The 23,736-nt window shown below is 44.6% G+C and overlaps 1 protein-coding gene across 1 annotated transcript in view; it reads right to left on the reverse strand.

Moving 5' to 3' along the window:
- Nucleotides 1-16,303: 16,303 nt before the first annotated feature.
- LOC120284377 overlaps nucleotides 16,304-23,736 on the reverse strand; it is a 76,129-nt gene continuing 68,696 nt past the window's right edge. Inside the window, exon 2 of the mRNA XM_039291679.2 lies at nucleotides 16,304-18,436. Coding sequence (XP_039147613.1) covers nucleotides 17,115-17,447 — 333 coding nt within the window. The 5' untranslated portion in view covers nucleotides 17,448-18,436 and the 3' untranslated portion in view covers nucleotides 16,304-17,114. The remainder of the gene's footprint in view (nucleotides 18,437-23,736) is intronic.

Consider the following 23,736-nt stretch of genomic DNA (forward strand, 5'->3'; position numbering starts at 1 on the left):
AGGCCTATTCATTCGACGCTAGACCGAGCCACCTTTCAAACGATGGTACATCAGAGCCGCCAGGAAAACGAGCTAAGCCATACTTCAAGTGTCACAACTGCGGAAAGCCTGGTCATAAAAAGGCGGATTGTCGATCAAAAACAGTGGCAGTGCACGTTCAGCAACCCGGCAGGCAACCATCAGGGAAAGACCGGTCTACTTTGACTTGTTTCAACTGCGGAAAAGCTGGACACATCTCTACCGTATGTCCTGATCGTCGGGAGCGTTCATCGTCTAGCAAAAATAACATTGTTAAAGATGTCAACATCTGTACCGTTTTTGAGCCCGTAGGAACGTTTTCGCAATCTGGTGAGTCGTTCCAATTTTGTTTTGATTCTGGAGCTGAGTGTTCGCTCATCAAGGAGGCTACTTCGCAGAGACTTTCTGGATCCAGAATGGGCAACGTAGTTATTTTAAGGGGTCTGGGTAGCAATACTATTTGTAGCACTTTGCAGGTATTGGCTAATGTTTTGATAAGTGAACGCTCATATGAAATATTGTTTCATGTAGTATTAGACAATTATATTAAGTATGACGCTCTGATTGGTCGAGATATTTTGAGCCAGGGAGTCGGTGTGACAATAACATCAAAATCTCTTACTATGTTTAATGAAAAATCTATATTGTCTGTTGAAGTTTCCGAAAAGAATCCCGATTTGGCTAATGTTGACACCGATTTGCGTGGACCTGATAGAGACCAATTGTTGTCAATACTACAAGAATATTCAGGGTCATTCATAAATGGAATTCCACTAAGCCGTGTGACTACGGGCCAGTTAGAAATTCGCTTGATTGATCAGAATAAGACGGTTCAAAGGCGCCCATATAGGTTGAGTGTAGAGGAGAAGGAAAAAGTTCGGCATTTAATTCAACAGTTGTTAGAATCAAACATTATTAGACCCAGTTCCTCCCCCTTTGCGAGCCCAATGTTACTTGTCCGAAAAAAAAATGGTACTGACCGCCTCTGCGTGGATTATAGAGAGCTAAATGCAAATACCGTTTCAGACAGGTACCCTTTGCCGCTAATTTCTGATCAAATAGCCAGGCTGAGTGGTGCTAGGTTTTTCAGCTGTATAGACATGGCAAGCGGATTTCACCAGATCCCAATTCACCCGAATTCAGTTGAGCGAACGGCATTTGTTACCCCAGAAGGCCAGTACGAATACTTGACTATGCCATTCGGGCTTAAGAATGCACCTTCTGTATTCCAAAGAGCTATTAATCGTGCCTTAGGTGATCTTACCCATTCGTATGCCATTGTTTATATGGATGACGTAATGATAATTGGACGTACAAAAGAAGAAGCTTTTGATAGATTGCGAGTAGTACTGCAAGCACTTACGCATGCTGGATTTTCTTTTAATATTACAAAATGTTCCTTTCTCAAGTCTTGTGTTGAATATTTGGGTTTCGTGGTTAAGTCAGGTGAGATTCGGCCAAATCCCAGGAAAATTCGAGCCCTTTCGAATTTGCCACCTCCGCAGTCCGTCACTCAGTTGAGACAATTTATTGGGCTAGTCTCGTATTTTCGACAATTTGTACCCAAGTTTTCACAACTGATGAAACCTCTTTACGCCTTTACTTCAAAGAGCAGGTCATTTTTGTGGGAATTGGAGCATGAACAAATACGGCAAAAAGTAATATCTATTTTAACTAACGAACCTGTCCTTACTATATTCGACCCACAATTTTCTATCGAGCTCCACACAGACGCGAGTTCTGTCGGCTACGGCGCTATTTTGCTGCACCGGATTGAACAGAAGCCTCGAGTTATCGAATATTTTAGCAAGATGACATCTTCAGCAGAATCGCGTTACCATTCATATGAACTGGAGACACTTGCTGTATACAATTCTATAAAACACTTTCGCCATTACTTGCATGGCCGTCATTTTGTTGTGTTTACTGATTGCAATTCGCTTAAAGCCTCTCGTACAAAGATAGAACTGACCCCTAGAGTTCATAGGTGGTGGTCGTACATGCAATCTTTCGAATTTGATATTCAGTATAGACCAGGTGAGCGTATGGCTCATGTTGACTTTCTGTCTCGGAATCCGGTTCCAAAAATTGTCAAGAATTCCATAGGCGTAGTCGAAAGGCATATCAATCTGACAGAAATATCCGACAACTGGTTATTGGCTGAACAGCAAAGGGACGAAGAAACTTCTTCCATTATCTCTAAATTGCGTAATAATGAATTGTCCGAGGATTTGGCCAAGACTTATGAACTACGGTCTGGAACTCTGTACCGAAAAATTCAAAGAAATGGACAGACTCGATGTCTGCCCATAATCCCAAAGCAGTTTAGGTGGTCCGCTGTCAACAACGTACACGAGTCAGTTATGCATCTCGGGTGGGAGAAAACTCTTGAGAAAATGTACGAGTTCTATTGGTTCGATAAAATGTCTAAGTATGTTCGCCAATTTGTGGACAACTGTATCACTTGTAGATTATCAAAACCTCCGTCTGGCAAAACACAATCCGAACTCCATCCGAACTCCATTCCTAAAATTGACATCCCGTGGCATACGGTTCATGTGGATATTACAGGTAAACTTAGCGGAAAAAGCGACCAGAAGGAGTATATAATTGTGATGATAGACGCATTTACCAAATTTGTCTATCTCTCTCATACTACGAAGCTAGACACCGATAGTTGCATTAAGGCAGTGAGGTCTGTTATATCATTATTCGGTGTCCCCTCCCGACTTATTGCTGATCAAGGTCGTAGTTTTGCTAGTTCAGCTTTCCGTGATTTCTGCTCAGCACAGAAAATGGATTTACATTTAATTGCCACAGGTGCTAGTCGTGCCAATGGCCAAGTGGAGCGAGTCATGAGTACTCTAAAGTCCATGCTGACTGCGGTTGAAACTGGCCCAGGATCGTGGCAGGATTCTTTATATGAGATTCAGCTGGCTCTTAATAGCACTCCCAATAGAGTTACTAAAGTCAGTCCATTAGAGATACTTATTGGCAGAGAAGCAAGGCCATTTGGGCTTACACCTGTTGTAAAAGAACAAAATATTGTCGATGTTGGCTTAGTTAGAGAAATAGCAAAACGCAACATGGAAAAGAATGCCAAAATTGATAAAGCTAGATTCGATAAAAACAAAGCCACTATTGTAAGACACAAGCTAGGAGACCATGTTTTACTTAAAAATGAAGAGCGTCACCAGACCAAATTAGATCCTAAGTTTAAAGGTCCATTTGTAGTGGCCGAAGTATTACCAGGAGATCGATATAAACTCAAAGCATTAAATAACAACCGAACCTATGAATATTCTCATGAATCTTTGTGATGTATGCCTGAGAAGAGGATTACCACAGTGTTTGAAGATGAAGGCACAGAAGATGCCAGTGATCAAGCCAGTGAGGGCTGTGATCTTGAGAATGACTAAAAATTTGTAGACCTCCGGACCTATTCCAAACGCGACTTTCTCTACCTCATGGGTGCCCGAGTTAAGTGGTTCGCCATTTTGTTGGAGTAAGCTTAAATTTGGTAACGGTTGGTAGTGTGAGTTAGTTGGCCGGCTTATAGACTGCGTCATCTAGGTGCCATGTATGTTGGCCGGATTGTCGAGTTGTAAGCTGTGAGCTAGGCTAACAAAAGATGGACTGGCCGGTTTGAAAAACTGTGCGCTAGTAGAAAAATGTATTGAAAATCAAGAACGGTAACGATTTATGTTTGAAGAAGACAAAAATTATGATTGTTTGATTGAAAGCTGATGGTAGTCCTCATGGTTCTCATGGCTTAAATGTAATAAATGAAATGTTCTAAATATTTGTATTGGTTTGATTTAAAGTAATAAAGAATGAAGAATAACTTTATATTTTGAAAGAAAAAAAAAAGGCTTTGAAAGATTCTGTTTAATTATTCAGAGACCGTTAGCACACGAGGACGTGTGATAGGTCAGGAAGGCCGTGTCGGAGATCATTTAAATGAGACGCAATTTCGTGTTTCTGCTTGGCACGCGCCATGCAGGCGCCTCTTTTTATTTTTCTGATGCGCGGCAGACAACCGTTAGAGTTTCTGCCGAACGTAGCCTGGTCGCGGGTAGGAGCGGGGGGAAGTAGATGTCTGTACGAAAACGAGAAGCATACAGAAGAATGCGGTGTGCATAAGTATTGGTGTATGCGGACTAGAACAACTGTTATAATTGTGTTGGTATTGCATGTAAAGTGAAGAACTACGCATAATTGTGATTTTGTGAAGAAGAGATCAGTCAGTCAGTTTTCGATCGTTGCGCATAACAGACATGCTTCGCTCAAGCACCAGGAAACGTCGCGCAAACCGTAACGAAAGTAGTGACGAGGAAGAAGGGCATCCTGATGACTCTTCGACATATGCAATGTATATGGATGTAGTATATGTTGATGTAATATATGTAATATATATGGATTTAATATATGTTGATGTAATATATGGAACTGGCCGGTAAATGTTTAATTAATATTTTATTTGGAATGGCCAGAGGGTATGTGTTGTTTGTTTCGTTGTTGTATTCTTCGATAGCAAAGCAAATTGTATTAAGTGGACTGCGGAGCAGTTGCGAAAAGAATTTGGCTTGCGTTGGACACAGTGAAACGAGAACGAGAAACGAGAATTTTTTGCCACTTTTGGCAGAGCTATGGACTTAGAAATTTTCACTGAACTTGGCACAAATTATTTTCACTTTTTCACATTTGGAATTTTGCACTTTTCGGACTGGATGAATATTTAAATATATTCGGAAATTTGGACTTAGAACTTTTCACGAAGAGGGTGAAAGCAGAACGGTGGGTAATATGGCGGCGCCCGTGAGAATGGATAAGTACTTTTCTTTAGTTGCCTTTTGTCGGAGAAATCCGTTAGATTTGACAATAAATCTTACAGGAAATTGAACGAAATTGGATTTTCGAACCTTTTGCTGCAAACCGGCAAATAAAAGGAATGGAAATTTCGTACTTATCTTATAATTTGGTCGCTGGTGGACAAACTTGAAAATCCAGGGGATCCGGCTCGAAGGACAAAAAATGATGGGTTGTTGGGGGTTGCTGTCCTGGACTTTTCCAAATATGCTGAAAAGAAAACACTCGAAGAAAAGCGAACACTAGACTTTTCGTAATTGCGCGGGCGCGAACGGGCGTATGTTTATTCAGCGTGGTTAGTTTTGACACTGGTGCTTATTCTAATTAGTTAGGCTCTCCCAAGCGCAGCGAAGACTCCTTGGAGACTCTGTGGTGAAGAGCGGGAGAGCGTAAGAGGGAGCAGAGAGCAGGTGACAGTCCAAACCCCGTAACTTGAACATATTATTAATTGAATTTTGGCAATTTTGCTTAAGAATGGTTTGGGTTAAGATCCAGGTTACAATTGTGTTTGGTTCTATGTATTTTATAATTTCTTTCGTGTGCAATGGCTTAAAATTACAAATTGGTTTTATGTGTTTAATAATATTAGTGACACATTCATTTTTTTATATCTTCATTTTCGGCATTATAAAATTTATTTTCTTTTTCAAAATATTATTGTGTGTCTGTGTAATCTATCTGATAGCCTTTGGAGTCTGGGTAAGGGATTATTTTAATTTTGTTTATTAGCGAAAAGTGAATGGGTATGAGGGATATGATTAATAATTGGTTATCATTATAGTTAATCCAAGTGTATGTTTTAATGTTTAAAATATTTTGGCTGTTCACAGTCTCAAGCTTGTCATAGTTTAGTAAATTTGGGTTAAACAGTCCGAGTCTGGAAAAATGCATAGCCATTTCCAAATCTTTTACGTATTCCTTAATCTAGTGTTCCAAATAGGTCTTTAAAAACTGAACCCACAATGTTAATAAGTCCCCGTTTGTTTCTATGTTGCAGGGTTATTCCGGCTAGTCCTCTTTTCTCTATTGGATTCCAAGCGTATGAACAAATTTGAGAAGGTGTTTGTCCAGTAGTGTCATGTTTTATTTTATGGTGTAATGGATTATTTCTATCTTGCTAAATTTTACTTCTTCATCATCAGATGAATTAATTTTACGATTTTTTTTCATTTATTGTTTTGTGTAGTCGTTCGGCGTCGCTACCCCGTTTATTGCTGTATATTCAATTCTTCTTCTTCAAGCCCTCGTTTCAAAGCCAGAGTACAGAAATTTCCTTCTCTGTCTCCCTTAGGAATTCGGGCTTACTTAACTGATTAAAAATGTGTGTTTCTGCATTCAATCCAGTCCTTTGTTTTAATTTGCTTAAGTGTAGCGAATTTAGAATATATGCCAAGGCAACTGATGTAATGTTTTCCCTCAGATGAATAACAGTTAACCACAAATTTTTCTCGGCGATGTTCAGGGTTAGGTGTGATTTTAAAAGGCATTTTGGTGCTTATTATGCTCTGAATTAGTAGTTGGTTATTTGGAAGGAAGTGAATTTCTTTAAATAATTGTGTCATTTTCTGTTTACACCTAGTAGGAGTTTTCCATGTGGTTTAAGTATGATTTCGTTGAATTCGGATTATGAACCAACGTTCTTTAATAAGAAGAGACTGCTTACTTTTGTGGAGGTGGTATTTATATTTTCTCTGTGAATAATTTCAATCGCTCTTAATATAAATGGGAATGTTTCTATGAATAAAATTATGAAGTAAAATTGGTTTGGCCTTTTCGAATGTAATTACATCGTATTGAGTTGTGGTAATGAAGTTACCGAATATTATTGAAAACTCTAATTTATTTTTAACGCACTTAATAAAAATTATATTATGGCCGCCACGCCAGTAGGTATCACAAGGGGATCAACGCGCCACCAACGGTGGTACGCGCCGTAATTGTGACACACTACTGGAAGTGCAACTACACTCTCCACGAGAAGGCGGCTGGAAACAGGCTCATAGTTAGGTCATGTCTCTGCTAAGAGTGCTGGCTAATCGTAGTTGGGCTGGAGCTGGTAACTCTCAAAAATTTCCACATCTCCGGGCCGGACTAAGGTGTCATTCGACCCGTGCCGGGAGTCTGCCAGGCTGGGGGCCCGGGCAACACTTAGCCCAGTCGCTAACGGAGAGTCCGGGCAAGTGGCGTCCACCTGGTCTGGTTAGCCTTACCCGGGTACTGCGGATCTCTGCCCGGGTGGGCAGTTTATTTCTTTGCAACTCGTGGGAACTATGAACAAAAGACCTAAAAATATTAAAATACCGCAGGCCTTGACTGCGGAAAATGTCGCAAGACAATTTGAGGACCGTCTCCTTGACGGAGATCGGCCTACTTCAGTGGTAACACCAAAAAATGCTCCCAATCGGAGTGTGCCAACGGCACAAGCACGCCCAGTTGCGGGAGGGAAAAATCGGGCAGCCTCACTGAGTCACTCGAATGTGGTCCAAGCCGGACAAACGGGACGGGCTAAAAACCCATTACCGCAACTTGGTCAGCCTGGAGCCCGGGATGACCCTAACCTTAAGGGCCAGAAAGAAGTGGTATCTTCGTTACCTTCAGCAGGGCAAGTCACCTGCGGAAGCTTTGTCTCTGGCCCAGACACCGCAACCGCTAGAGCGAATCCCAACTCTGCTTCGAAGCGGGCAAACTCCACCTTGACACCTCCAATTGAAAGAGGGAGAGGGTGGAGAAGAGCAAGCCACTAACTGCTCCTTTCGATGACCCAAGTACCTCAAGTGCTGCAAAGGCAACTGAGGTACGCAAGCCATATGCGGCCGTAACTGGGGCCATTAAAGTTGCGGTCGTACCAGAGGGGTACCCCAAAGTCGTCCTCAGCAGTGAGAACCTCTCATAGCTCGAGGACGTACTACTGGAAGAGATAGTCCTCTCCGGTTGGGATTCTCCAATTGAGTTTGGGCGAATCCACTTCAGGGTGGGTCACCTGATAGTGGATTGTCGCAACGCAACTACTCCTGAGTGGCTGCAATTAGCAGTCCCCAGCCTCAGTAAGTGGAGCGGTGTCTCCCTGGAGGTATAGATGGGCGACGACTTGCCATCGTCACACAACATCAACATCTTCTGCCCCAGGAAAGGGAAAAACAACAAAGTGGATCATGGAATTGATAAAGAAACAGAATGACTTGGACACTGAGAACTGGCGTCTCATATCAAGGAAGAATGAGGGTGGTGACTCGCTCCTCAGCCTTGGCGCTGATGACAACTCATGCGCCAAGATTATCTCTAGTGACCACAAGCTGAGCTTCAGGTTTGGAGACATCTCAGTTTGTGGTCTAAAGAATGCCAAAGCGATCAAATCCGGCACAAGACAGGTCGAGACTCCTCGAAATCCACCAGTCTCCGTGGAGAAGGAGAAGCCCAATAAGCTCTCCGAATCCCGCGAGGATCTGGCGGATGACGAGGATTTTTTTTTTTTTTTTTTTTTTTCAATTTATTTACTAAGGCATACGGGGAAGTCTTGGATCCCCCTTGTGTCCTTCTTATCTATTAATTCAGCCCATTTGGGCTCGCCGGCTAACTATAGTTAGCTTTTTCAAATTTACAGTAATTTTACTACAATTACATATAACAAATTACATATAACAAATTACATATAACAAATAGGATTTAAGATAAGCGTCAGCTTCTGCTCACCCTTGTCAAAGGAGATCGGGTAATGAGATCCCTCGGTTGCCTTCTATTGAGCCTCCTTGGTGGGCGAGATCTGTTTAGAGCGCTGGCCAGCCGATTTCTGTGGCGCTCCAGCCTGTCATGGTATCTGCTCGAGTGCTTGTTTATTTCGTCAAATACCGTTGCTAGTTTCAGGTCTCTGTGCAGAGTGGTGTTTCGAACAAACCACTCGCAGCCGGTGATAAGTCTTGCTACCTTATTTTGAATAGCCTGGATTCTTTTGATTTGGCTGTCGCATGCCAAGCCCCAGATTTGGCACCCATACTTCCAGTTTGGTGCTAAGATCTGTTTGTAAATTGTCAGCTTGTTGGATAGCGACAATTTACTGCGCGAACAAAGTAGCCAGTAGTGCTTCGCCACCTTAGCACGTAGGCGCGTTCTGATGTCGGTCACATGCTTGGAAAATGTGAGTCTGCGATCCAGAAGCACTCCAAGGTACTTTGCTGCGTTCGGCTGTGGTACGGGGGCTTCCTCGATGTAGACGGGCGGTGGCGTTCTCCGCTTTAAAGTAAAGCAGACGTTGTTGGATTTACTGCTATTGATGCCAATGTTCCAACGTCTTGCCCATTCCGAGAACCGGTATGCAAAGTCCTGGATACCATCGGCTGCGTCGTGCTCGCATCGGGACCTGTAGGTGACGCACACGTCATTGGCAAATGTGGCCAACATAGATTTCCCGTAAAGGCTTACATCCGGCTGCGGCATGTCGTGGCTATACAGGCAGTAGAGCAGGGGGCCAAGGACACTACCTTGTGGAACACCAGCTGCCACGTTGTGCTCGGTGGAAATTGATGAATGAAAGCGCACAGCGAACCTCCTTCCTTCCAGGTACGATTTTAGCAACCCAAAATATGGAGCAGGCAGCGTCTGCTTGATTTTCAGTTGGAGTCCAATGTGCCACACTCGATCAAACGCTTCTCGAATGTCCAAGAAGAGGCTGTTACAATATTCCTTACTGTCGTAGGCAGTCAGAATTTGCTCGACGACTCGATGGAGCTGCTCGACAGTACTGTGGCCAGCACGGAAACCGAACTGGTGCTCAGGGGTAATCCCCTGGGCTTCCATAATCCTTACAATCCGGACAGCAATCAGTCTCTCAAACACCTCCGAAATCGAAGGGAGGAGACTGATCCATTTGAAGCGCTTGGTTCAGCTGGTCCTGAGTTTCTTCAACCTGTTGCAGGCTGGCAAGCTTGAATGGTTGAAATCGCTCGGCGAGGTGCGCAGCGAATACCTCCGCTTGTCCCAAGTCGGTCCGACACCATGTCCCGTTGCTATCGACTAGAGGCGCCTTCTTGTGCAACGCCTTTTGATTGCGCGCGTGGCCTTCCACAGCGAATGCGTCGCTTCGCTTTCGACTCCAGTATTAGCAAGCCTTTCGTCGAACCATGCGGCTTTGTGCAGCACCAACGCGCATCGGAGCCTACTCAGCGCTCGATTCCATTCCGTTTTGTCCAACGGGTGCAGAGACCTCATCCACCTAGTGCATAAGCGCCTCTTCTCAGCTATAAGCAGCAGGATCTCCCTGGGTATTGGGATTCGATCTGCCGCGGGCTGCCGAGATATTCTGCGAGTTGCTAATCTAGCTGCTGACTTGATATTGTTGGTGAGCAGTTCGATAGCATCATCAACGTCCTGTTCAGAGTTTAAGGCAGTGTTGAGGGGCAGTGTGGACTCCAGTTGCGATTGGAATACCCCCAGGTTAGTACGCCTAGTGATAAGCCGCTTCATCTTAGGGTAGGATATTGCCCCCGCATCCAGCGTAATTACCAGAGGCAGGTGGTCGGAGCTAAGCTCAACAACCGCACTTATGTTAGCGTGGATGCCCAGCACACCCTTTGTTAGTGCAAAATCGATGTACCCTGGTGAGCCTCTACTGCCGTACGGGTATCTTGTTGGTCCTCCTGTTGCCAGCGAGTCCACCTCCGAATTTAGGACGAGATTCGCTAATGCAATGCCTCTTTGGTTGCTCCTTCCCGCACCCCAGAGCCAGTGGGACGCGTTCCAATCGCCTGCAACAATGAACTTCGTCTGGAACTCTTCCAAAATGTCCTTAGACTCGTCCGTAGTCCATGCAAATCTCGGTGGGCAGTAGACCGCTCCAAAGCTTATAGGACCAAGTGCCGTTTTAATACCCGCCGGCGCAAGTTGCACCTTGTCAGTGGCTATTGGTGTTAGCGGAAAGTGGGCAAGGCTAGATTTGATTAAGATAGCTGCTCCGCCTTTGGCGTTGCCACCGCTCGGATCATTGGCAGTCTAGGCTACAAAAGAATAGCTTAGGCGTCTCTGCCTCCTTGCAGTGAGTCTCGCTGAGCAGTAATACATTGATTTCGTGACGTCGCACGAAGCACTCTACTTCAGGCAACTTCGTGGATACGCCGTCGGCGTTTCACACTAGGATGCGCAGCGGCATCATTATGGCGCTTGACGCGCTTGGAGAGCAGTGAGCAGATTGATAATCTGCCCCTGCTGCTGTGACTGTTGTTGCTGTTGCTTCATCATCATCATCATTAATTCCATTTGCTTCTCTTGAATCGAGCGCAAAGAATTAATGTTTTCATTAAGCGTCTGCAGGATGGCTTCAATGCTGCTGCTAGCATCCGTCGAGCACTGGAGTGTACCCCTAGACGCCCTTGTCCGGCTGCGGCTCCTTTGACGACCGGAACTTCCATCATTGGGCTGTTGCTGTTGCTTCTGTTGTTGGTGCGTCAGTCTCAGTGGTTGCTTGTGGTGAATGGACCCTCTAGCCACATCTGCATAAGATATTCCGCCTCGAGAAGAGGGAATCTCCCTACCTCCAGCTAAGCTCCGTGAAGTTGGTCGCTCGCTTACTTCTGTTCTTCCAGCCACTCCACTTCTGGGTCTGGATCGCTGCAGGAACGCTTGTAGCTTGCTGCAACCTTTATAGTTTGCAGGATGCTGACCTCCACAGTTGTAGCAAGTGCACAGCTCGATGCGTGGCCTGGTACAGTCCTTGGCTGGGTGTTCGCCGGCACATTTCACATAAATGTGGGCCTTACGGCAGTATTTGGCTGTGTGGCCAAACTGCTGACAACGATGGCACTGGACAATAGCGTTACGCTTGCGGAGAGGCTCAATAACTACTCTCATATGACATAGTGCCTTTACCGCCAGGATCTCCTTATTGTTTGCCGCAGCAGCAATATTTAGGAAGAACATGTTGACTGGCAACGCTTTTGAGGTACCCGGTTCGTTTCGCCTAAGCGCTGTATGAATATCGAGAACCTCGTGCCCGATCTTTTCCAGCTCATCCGTGATTTGGTGATGTAGCGTACTGTGGTGCAGGCCTTTCACGCATACCCTGTAAGGCCTGTCCTCTTTAAGCTGGTAGCAGTGGAACTCATAATCTTCGATCTCGAGCCAGTTCACTATGGTGCGAAATGTATTAGCGTCAGCCGCGTAAAGCCTTAGGACACCGCTCATTGACGCCCTAGCCTCAACCTTTTCTAGGTCCACTATACTTTCGATGCTCTGCATCATCAGGCATACGTCGTCCACTCCCCTCCATTACTATAGGAGGTGGTTTGGACTGCGCCTTTTTGACTGAGCTAGTGGTACCAGCGGATGCTGCATCCCGCTTAGCGGCAGCAATAGCAGCTTGGTGACTGGTACTGGGCTGGTCATACAGATCGCCAAATTCATTGCCTACTTGTTTATCGGCTGAGAAATGCGCAAGTAAACCAAATCGGTTTGAATTGCCGCCATATCTAGGTTCTGAAGACGAAGGGTTTTCCCCTTGTTTGCCGATGCTTGATTTGGGTTTTTTCCTTTCAGTCTCCGGAGAAGCACGAGACTTTCGCTTTTTTTTTTGAAAGCGCTGCGGGGCAGTACATTGGGGGCTCGAGAGAAACGCAGTATCCATCGATTCATCAGATTGTTAGGTGCGTATTGTTAGACACGAACCGAATGTTGGATTGAGGAGGATCTTTATGCGATCATCATCGAGATGGGGGATCAGACCCCGATATCCTCTCAGGAGCTAGGCATGGAACTAGACCTGCTGAGTAAGGAAGAAGCTATACCGGCGGATGGTGATCTGGGTATCTCCAGATCATCAACGCCGACGATGGATCATTTAATGGTCGGGGGTACAGGGATAGCTCAGGTGAACATCCATCGTGCCAAGGCGGCCTTGCTGTGCTAGCAAGGATGTTCACCAAACAACATCTTGGGCTATCCCTGGTACAGCAACCGTGGTATAACCAGGGAACAAAAGGACTGTACGTGAAGAACTCCAAGGTAATTTGGGATCAACGGGTATTTAGCCCTAGAGCCTGTATCCTGGCATGTAGAAGTATTAATTATTATATACTTACTTCGGGCGAGCCCACCGCCCGAAATCACTGCACTGGCAGAATACTGCAAGAGGACATACTCACCCATGATCATCGGATGTGATGCAAATGCATATCACGTGATATGGGTCAGCAGCGACGTGAATCAAAGAGGTGAGTCACTATTAGAATTTATCTTGGATAACAATCTAGAAATCCTAAATGTCGGCAATGTTCCGACATTTGTTACTAGGGTAGATCTGAGGTTCCGGACATCACGCTTTCCAGCAGATCAGTGGCTTCGCATATAAGCGACTGGCACGTATCTTCTGAGGAGTGAATGTCAGGTCACAGAATTATCCGTTTTAACATAGGGCTAAATCTAGAATGTAGCGAGCGTAGGCGCAATCCCAGGAATACGAACTGGAAAGGGTTCAATGCCTCCTTACTGCGGAATCCAGCTACTAGGGTAACCGGGAAACTCCGTACCAGAGGGAAAAAGGTGCTCCATGGTGGAACGACCAATTGGAGAAGTTACGGAAAGCGACTAGGCGTCTCTTTAACAAAGCAAAAAGAGAAGGGAACTGGGATGCCTACCGGAAAAAACTGACCATTTGTAACCATGAGGCAATAGTAAACACATGTGGAGGCGCAAGACTTCACAGAGCAATCTCCAAAAGAGTGCCAGAATCAAATCAGGCACTACGTTCGGAGGATAACTCCTATACTATTGGAAGTAAAAAGAAACTTAAGCTACTACTGACAAAACACTTTTCGGGAAGCACGCTTCAAACGGATGGGAATATCCCGGAAACGGCATAAAGTAGACCGCGTGCTACGGATTGGGCCAAAGCAAAATCAATAGTAACAACGGAGAGATTAAGATGGATGCAATTGGTACATTCCAGCCCTACAAATCTCCTGGTCCAGATGGCATTCAGCCAATCCTGCTACAACGAGCGCTAAATCAGCTCGCAGTGTCGATCAGGAAAATACTGATCAGCAGCCTAGCTTTAGGACACATACCTACTGCCTGGAGTGTAGCAAAAGTGGTCTTCATTCCAAAAGCTGGAAAGAAAGACATCACTGATCCTAAGTCGTTTAGACCCATCAGCTTGACATCGTTTTTGCTAAAAACGTTGGAAAAGCTAGTGGATGTCAGCATTAGAAGCAATCTGCTTGTCGAGCATCCTCTCCAACGGACGCAGCATGCCTACAGGGCGGGCAGATCAACTGATACTGCCCTATATCACCTGAAAAGTCTTATTGAGGATTCACTTACTTATAAGGAAGCCTTCTTAGACATACAGGGTGCTTTCGACAATACATCCCATGAGGCTGTCAACGCATCCCTGGCAAGAAGAGGACTAGATGCGACAACCAGCAGATGGATCAATTCACTAATGGCATCTAGGCGAGCCATGGCCACTATAGGAGGACAGTCGTCCACAGTATCTACCACAAGGGTTTGCCCCCAAGGGGGTGTCCTCTCGCCTCTCCTGTCGAGCTTGCTGGTAGACGAGTTGCTGGACAGACTGACCCGCAGGGGTATACTTTGCCAAGGCTATGCTGATGATATTGTCATTATAGCTAGAGGTAAATATGAGCAGCGACTGGTTCAAGGAAGTAGGCCTGAGCCTAAATCCTAGCAAAACTATTATTGTTCCTTTCACAATAGGTACAATCTACAGAGAATGATTGTCAGATTGTTGCATAGAGGCCAGCAAAGAAGTTAAGTGTCTTGGGATAACCCTTGACTCCAAACTTAGCTTCAAACTCATATCAAAACAATTGATACACTTATCACCAGAGCACTTTTCACGCGTAGAAAAATTGCTGGAAAGTCGTGGGGGACCTCACCACGCATAATAAGATGGCTGTACCGCATGGTAGTCAGACCCATACTAAACTATGGGATAATAGCCTGGGGTGATAGAGCACGCCTTAGCACCACTAAGGTGAAACTTCATAAGCTCCAAAGAATGGCCTGTATATGGATGATAGTAACAATGCGTACCTGTCCACCTGCAGCCCTAAAAGTACTAATGGAGGTAACGCCGCTTCAAATCGTCTTTGAAATGAAACGTAAAGCCACCCTAATAAGAATTGAGGGAGCAGGAAATGACTGCAACCTCACAAGAAAGGATGCTGAAAGCCTCAAAAGGGATATCCCTTTTCTGATGCAACCAAGGGATGCCAGCTGAGCACAGGTTCGCTCAGAACTTGAGCACTCATCTCAGTAATAAAAACAGTTGGACAACCCTGGGGAAAGTACACCCTATGAAACCACAAACAATTAAGTGGTATACAGACGGATCCCTCACCGACGAGGGAAGTAGGCTGGGGGTTGTAGACCCCAGATTAAAATACCACGAATCAATGGGCAGATACACCAGCATTTTTCAAGCTGAAGTCTGTGCTATTGGACGCTGTGCGGAGTTAAATCTGCAAAGGAACTATTGTGGCAAGGACATTGCTATATTGTCTGATAGTCAAGCAGCCGTAAAGCCGCTCAGCAAAGCTAAGATAACATCCAAGCTAGTAAATTATGTGAGGACGGCCCTAGGCAAACTAGGCGCTTTCAACAAACTCAATAATAATAATAATAAGGTGGGTCCCGGGACACAACAACATCCCGAGAAATGAGCTAGCGGACAACCTAGCCAGAAAAGGGGTGTTGGTCACCACAAAGTACGGGGCTTTCTAAAGTCACTAGAGCAAGAAAAACGTCTATCCTTCTGGGAACCCCTACCAGGACTTAGGCAGTTTAAGATTCTCCTCCGTGAATATAACCATAAAATCTCTAATTATCATGGCTTTAAGTCTTTTGAATGCTTCTATGTAGTCAAGATTTTGTTCAACTATCCCTGCTCCTTTTTTTTAACATTTGGTCATTGGTTTCGCTATATCTGCGTAATTTGGAATAAATTTACGATAATAACCGGTTAATCCAAGAAAAGCTTTGATCTCTTACATTCTTTGAAATTGGATACGAGTCTATGGCTTTCACATTAAGAGGGTTTTGTTTTGTCCCATTAGGGGTTACGATGTGACCCAGAGAACTAGCTTCAATTCTTAAAAATTCACATCAATCTTTTTGAATTTTAAAATTTTTTTTTCGGTAAGGGATGTTGAAATATGATGGATGTGGATGGTATTATATCATCCAGATACAGTAAATAGTGTTTGTTAATCAACGGTTGAAGGATATTATTCATGCACATTTGATAAGCAGCGTGTGCATTCCAAAGGCCAAATGGCATTCGAAGGTATTCGTAATAAACGCCTTTTTTGGAAAAATTTAGTTGTGGATATTAATTCTGGGTCCATTTCTATTTGATGAAATCCCTTTGCCAGATTAATAGTTGTAAAATATTGAAATTTTCCTAATTTACCAAGGATTTTGTCCATGTGTGGTATTGGATATCTGTCTTGAATAGTTGTTGATTATGTACATTTGAGCACTATGAAAGTTCATTTGCGACTGATGTCTTTTTGTCTTCTTACATTTCTATTTATACTACTGTACAGACTTACAGACTTAAATATATGTATTTATAAGATGCTTGCATTGCAGTTCATACCAGAGTCGCAATTTAACGACATATCGAACTAGGGTTGATTTTTAGCACCCTCCCTCAATGCGAGCATCCTACAATTGTTAGTTCATTTTTAACAATTTTACAAAACCTTCATGTTCAATTATGAGCCGTTTTATAGCAATTGCCTCTTTACACGCCATTGACAATGCCATACTCTGCCTCGGTACTGATGAACGATACGCTGTTCTCTTTTTCCGATTTCCATAATATCGGACCACCAGCCATGTGCTCGCTATGCGGATCCTTGTTCCGCTGTGCCAATTTTGCACCGAGTGCAAAATATCGGGTCTAGTCGTCAATGCCAACCACATCAGCTATCCAATAACTGACAGATCTGACCGTCTCGTCAACCTTTATACATTGCCCATCACATGCCACTTGGTATCCTGTATCTAAAGGCGTTTCTGCAGGTCGACACTATATCCTTGTGGTTGTTGCATATAAATTAGAATAATACTGGTTATTTTAGTAAAGTGTCTTTATTTGTTTTTAATTATTGTACGTTACAATTGGAGAACAAAATTTAAACTGAAACTTAGGGCAAGCTCCGTCGTGTTAACTCCTCCCCTACTAGTTTGAAACGCGTCTTCGGGTTTCTTCTTTCTCATTCTGCACTGGTACAATTTCCAGGTGCCCAGGAGGAGTAGGAATAGGGCGATGAGTGCAAGCCGCCATATGATCGTGAAGATAATCCTGTTCTAAGATCCCCGATATTTCGGAGATTCTTCATGGTTAGGTCATGTAGAAATTGGAGGCTCAGATGGTCCCTGAAAAGGGTGATGTTGACCACGGCTGACGTGGATACAGCAGGTTTCTTCTTCAGGATGCCCCGGTGGTTCACGTAACGGGTGCCATTTAGTGAGACGTAATCATCGTAAGTCGCGAGGAAAGTTCCCGCGATTATCTGTTTGTGTCTAGTGCTGTCCACTACATTCATGGTCGCGTTGTTTATTACTGCGATGCCCTCTCCGATTACTATCACGGGCGCCAGGTGAGCGGGGCGTGTGGCACAGTGTGCTACAGTTCCAGATACCAGTTTTTGCGCGCATGAAGTATTTTGTAGTCCTCTGAAGAAAGTGGTGCTCACAGTAGCAGCGCAGTCACGTACAGTGAAGGTCTTTGTAACGCAGTCGGCCACCGTATTAGCCTCTTCTAGATCTAATATTATGTTATTATGCTGGACAGGAAGGATATCTATTTTTACAGCTTAACAGAGATTTGGGGTATTTGATCAGAAAGTACAATAATTCAGAATTTTGAAAAGCTTTTATATGGGAGACCTCTAAAAGGTCGGTTATACTAGTATTGGTGAGTTGTTCATTTAATAATTCTTTAATGTCGATGCTGTCTAGTATAAGGGGGCTGATTAAATTTATTTTAGCAAGTGTAACAGTGAGGATTAAGTCCTCAAGGTTTGTAATTATCATTCTATTCTTTGCCAAAATAGTTGCATAAAAATGTTCGACCTCTGCATCTGGTTTCAAAATTGCATTGAGGGCCCTTGAAACGTCATTGAGTCTTGCTTGGAATTTAGTGTTGATCTCTATCTGCTTGTTTTTGGATTCTATAAACTGATTTTGTTTGAATTTTATTTGTTCCCAGTCATCAAAATCTGGGGTTCCTGCGATTGCCTTAAGGGCACTACCTAAAGTTAGGTGCTTGTCGGTGATGAACGGTCAGGGAAGTTATTAAGGTGCCTATGTGCTGTACGTCCGTTTTCAGTACCTGTACCTGGGTATTTAGTCTTTTAATTTCCATGTCTCGTCGATCTAAGTTTCGAACGATGTCAAGCTCGTCGTGTGTCCCAAGTAAGTGTACGAGTCCCAGATTGTTACGTGTCCGTCAACTATAGGTATGTAGTCTTCGTGGGAGTAGTCGTTGATTCTTAATGTCGCTTCGGTCAAGGTCATGGTTGCTATTATTACACTGAAAAGATATAACCAAAAAAAAAATGTAATTAGTTGAAAATAGTTGTCATGATTTTTCAAATGCCAAAAGCCAATTTAAGATTGTCCTTATGGACCACCCTCCCTTTAAAAAGAACCGTCGTACCTCGGTCTGCTTCCACTATACCCTCTGTGAACAGGGGTGATAGTTTATTTCCTAGTCTCTTATTTTTTTAATCCAAACCCGATCGCCTACCAAATACGACTCATAGACCCTTTATTTTATTCATTTGGTGTCTGTTTGGTCATGCAGCCGCCAAAACTGTGCAGTAGACTAATCACATATTCTTTAATATTATAAGCCAAATTAGTCAGTGGTATCAGTTGCGATGCCCATAGTGCAAACCGCTGTTCTCGCACGCATTTATCTGTACGGCGCTCATTCCTTGTTTGTTGTTGTTAGCTACCAACGTTAAGCTTGGGCGCTGCATTTCGGCTGTCTGCCCCGCCAATTGCCAATTCGTCGTGTTTCGGAAAAGACTTAGCTTAGGCCTTAGCTGCACTAAACAATTCGCAAAATAAACAGTGTCGTAATATAAACAAACTTTCTTCGGTTTTCTTTATTTTTCGCAACAGCTATTGAAAAAGCTCAATAGCTAAACATTGGTGACCCCGACGCGATTTTATTAAATTGCATGCATTAATTAATGCACTTATCCCGTTTATAAATAAATATAAATACATTAAATCGCAATCGGTTGGACAAGTGAGTGGTGATTTCGGTGATAGTGGCTGTGTTTAAGCGAGCTAGCATTACATATATACATACATTGCTACATATATCGTGCATTGACCCCGCTTGCATTTTCGGCTTTTATTTTGTGCTCATCTTCCCGCTGAACCGAATTAAAGGCGGTTTGTTGCTATGCCCGCTGAAGGTGAAAAAAACAGGGTGATCTTTTTCAAGCGCAAAGCCAATGCGCTGTTCAGCAGGTTGCAGAGGCTACAAACGTCGCTGTCTGATGAGACACTTAGCGGATACGACGAACCTACTTTTACGGTGAGGCTGGAGCAGATTGATGAGCTGCAAGGTGCCTTCAATGTTCTGCATACAGAACTGGAGGAATTGGACTTCGACGAAATTGGCAGTGAAATGAGCGAGTCTTTCGATGAATTCATCGTTGAATTCAAGGCTAGTGTGCGCGCGAAAATAGCCAAACGCAATGTGCATTTCGCGCCGCACTCAACGCTTGCGGAAGGTGTTGTGCCCCACCAGTGTAGTTGTCCTCAAACGCTGCCGCGGCCGAGGCCGATGCCGTTGCCGCCTGTGCAGCTGCCAACGTTTGGCGGAGGCTACGCAAACTGGGCTGATTTTTACTCCGTGTTCACGAGCATAATCGACAGCCACCCGGACCTCTCCAACATTGAGAAATTTCAACATCTGCGGTCATGTTTGAGGGATTCAGCGCTGGAAACTATCCGATCATTGGAGATTTCAAACAGCAATTACGAAGCGGCTTTAGAGTTGCTTTAAAAAAGGTTTGATAATCGGCGTCTCGTTTTTCAGGCGCACATTACCGAGATTCTGGGTTTAAAGGTAGTACGGAATGATTCAGTGGCATCGCTTCGGGAATTGTCGGACAAGTTTAACGCTCACATTCGTGCGTTGAAGGGTTTGGGCACCACTGAGCAAATCGCTGGCTGCATCATAGTGCAAGTGCTGCTGCAAAAGCTGGATGCGGCGAGCCAAGCTAAGTGGGAGGAGCGCTTGGAGGATCCGGTCGTTGCCAACCTTATTCCGTCGTGGGAATCGATGGCTGCATTCCTGGAACAGCGATGTAGGACTTTGGAGGCCGTGGATTGCGCCATGGCAACCTATGCGCCAGGCGTTCAGGTGGGCAGAAATCGTTCGACGCTAGTTGCTACCACCCAAAATTCTCTTGGTTGCATGCTTTGCCATAGTGCAGAGCATGCCATATATTATTGCCAGCAATTTAGAGATTTAGCGCCAGTAGATCGTCTGCGCGAGGCAAAGAGACTAGCACTATGCCTAAATTGCCTAAAGGCTGGTCATCAGCTACGGCAATGCAGCTCGAGCCGCTGCCGCACCTGTGGAATCAGGCATCATACGCTGCTCCATCTGGATGGTCGGCCTTCCTCGCAGCCACGTGTTCCGGTGTCTTCAAGCTCCCACACTGAGCCTTCTGCCCCGCTTTCGAATTCTTCTACTCTAATTGCCCAGGAGCTCGGTAGTGACCTTGTGCTGCTAGCAACTGCAACCGTTCTAGTGCAGAATCGATCGGGACTGTTCGTTCCCTGCAGGGCCTTGTTAGATTCTGGCTCTCAACTGCACTTGGTCACCTCTCGGTTTGCAAATCAATTGCAACTTAAGAGGTCGAGGTCGTCCGGCTCGGTCACTGGAATCGGGGATTCCAATTTCGCGACTGATAGATTCTCGGTAGGAATTACGATTCGGTCTGTCACTTCGGACGTCTCAGCGAGCATAACAGCAGTTATCGCTCCCAATATCACGGATCGCCAGCCAAGTTCAAATGTGGACATTGGGGACTGGAAGATTCCAGAAAACCTGCAGCTCGCCGATCCGGAATTTCATAAAGCTCAGCGTGTTGACATGTTAATAGGAGCTAGCCTGTTTTATGAGCTGCTGTGCGTAGGTCAGATAAAGTTGTTGCCAGGACTGCCCCTGCTTCAAAAAACTCGTCTGGGCTGGGTTGTGTCTGGAGGCTGCGCGCGCCCTTGCGGTAGCGCCTTAATAGCTTCACGCGTTCCTTCTTCAGCCAGCAAGGAAAACATATTTGTGGAAAATAGGGTTGCTGCCATTCAGGAGCTGACAGATGGCACGGCTTGGCGTTATGTTCCAACAGCTTTAAATCCGGCAGACATCTTATCCAGAGGATCCCTGCCGTCTGAGCCTAGCGAATCGTCACTCTGGGCGCATGGACCCGCCTATCTTACGGAGCCTGAAAGAGATTGGCCAACAGCTGTTTGTCCTGACAAAACAATTATTTCGCATTACCATGAAAGCGATCTTTCTGCCGAACCTCGAGCTCTTCTGGATGCAAGTCGATCCCAATATTGGCCTATTGGGGGGAGGAAGACGGTTACCAAGGCAGTGAACAAGCTGTTTCTGCTTCCCCTTGAGGACTCTGTTGGAAGCCAAGCTTCCAATGGGGGGAGGATGTTTGGTCATGCAGGCGCTGTGCAGTAGACTAATCACATATTCTTTAATATTATTAGCCAAATTAGTCAGTGGTATCAGTTGCGATGCCCATAGTGCAAACCGCTGTTCTCGCACGCATTTATCTGTACGGCGCTCATTCCTTGTTTGTTGTTGTTAGCTACCTACGTTAAGCTTGGGCGCTGCATTTCGGCTGCCTGCACACCAGTTGCCAATTCTTCGTGTTTCGGAAAAGACTAAACTTACGCATTCAATTATCGCTATCGTAAAAGAATAACAATTCGCAAAATAAAAACTGTCGTTATAAAAGCAAACTTTCTTCGGTTTTTTATTATTCGCAACAGCTATTGAAAAAGCTCAATAGCTAAACAGTGTCTTTTGCTGTGCTGATGCAATTTTTTCTTTGATATGCACTGTACTACCTTTGGAGGCTGCGTGAATTACGTCTATGAGTCTCCCGTTTGTCACCGAATCAATTGACCTTTTGTACTTTATAGTTGCAAGGAGAATGTTTTCGACAGTGTCCTCTACTTGTGTTTCCAACTTATAAGAGTGTGCTATATCCCCAAGAGTGCCATGGAACCGCTCGACTTGTTCATTAGAGAGACTATGCAAATGTGGGGCTTTTGAAATCACGATGCCAAAGTTATTGCTGAGCATTGATTTAATGGTTTCTGAGTTCAAGGATTTCTCGCTGTCGCAGTAAAGTGCCTTTGTTTCGGGGAACATGGTCATAAGTTGCAAAAGTGGAGCTTTTATATCCACAATTGCGCAAAACCGTATAGTCTGTACTACTGCAAGCTTGGAGAACTTATCGATGCAGGCTAGAAAATATTTACCGGCAGTGGAGTAAACATCTATATGCAACATTTCTCCGGCAAACGACAATATCGGGGTTTTCCCTATTTCCTGCTTTCTTGGGTGCCGATCATGTTTGCTCGTATTACAAATTCTACAGTTTGTAAGTCCTCACATGCTTAGTGCGAGGTTTGGTTTTATCATTTATCTGTTAATTGCGCTGTTATGTTAATGTTACTGCATTGTATGGATTCATGCTCTGTGCGCGCGATTATGTTCGGCTGTCGCAATTTCCCTCTGTTCCGTTGGGTTTACAATGTCTGTTACCAAGTTCTTGCCATATCTAAAGGTGGTGGAAGGGAATGCCATAACCAGTCCGTGTTGGATGAAAGCCAGTATGGGTAGCTCGCAATGAATTGCGTTGACTACGTCAGCATTTACTGCATCTTTAATGCTTTTCAATAATGTGCTGCGATCAGAAAAATGTAGTGTGTGACGAGTTTTTGGCTTAAACAAAATAAGCGTCTTCTGTTGGGGAATAGTTCCTTCTTCCACAATAATTTGGTTCCGGAAACAATTCACCGGTTTGTCTGTGGCTTCAATGGTATACGTGAGGGATTCTTCGCTGTGGATAGTGGCGACATCTGAGTCTACTGAGTCCTCTAGTGCATTGACATTTTGGCGAGACAGAGCGTCTGCTACCAAATTCTCTTTTCCGGGTTTATAAATTATGTTTGCGTTGTGCTCATCAATGAAGGCTTTCTAACGCTTTATTTTGGCATTCGGGTTTTTGTCCGATACCGAAAAGGTTAATGGCTGGTGGTCTGTATGAATGTTATGATTCTTAACACCATACAGGTAATTTCTGAGGTTCTTAAGTGCCCAAACAATGGCGAGAAGCTCACGCTCATTCGTGGCGAAATTTACCTCGTTACCTCGCAGTGCTCGCGAGATCATTGTTATCGGGCGGCCGTCTTGAGACAGTACCGCTCCCAGTCCGTAGCCAGACGCGTCTGTTGTGAGGTCAAAATCCTTTTTGTAATTTGGGTAGGACAACATTACATCTTCGGAGGCCAGTATATTTTTAAGCCTATCGAAGGCGGGTAAGCGGGTGTAGGTCGCTTGGTTGTGACTTGTAATGCGGTAGAACGTCTGCGTGTAGTTCCCTGGCGCATGAGCTGTCCGTTGATAGTTGGCAAAAGGTAGCTCCCGGTGTTGGGGTGCAGTTTTTGATTGTATGGACTTCTGGTCCACACTTTGGTACCATGTTGTCGGTTATTCGCAGCATAACCCCATTGCAAGTGTCCGGGAAAATTGTGACCTTCTTACAAGATAATTTTATT

The sequence above is a fragment of the Drosophila simulans genome, chromosome 2R (genome assembly GCF_016746395.2).
Source record: "Drosophila simulans strain w501 chromosome 2R, Prin_Dsim_3.1, whole genome shotgun sequence".
Lineage (NCBI taxonomy): Eukaryota > Metazoa > Arthropoda > Insecta > Diptera > Drosophilidae > Drosophila > Drosophila simulans.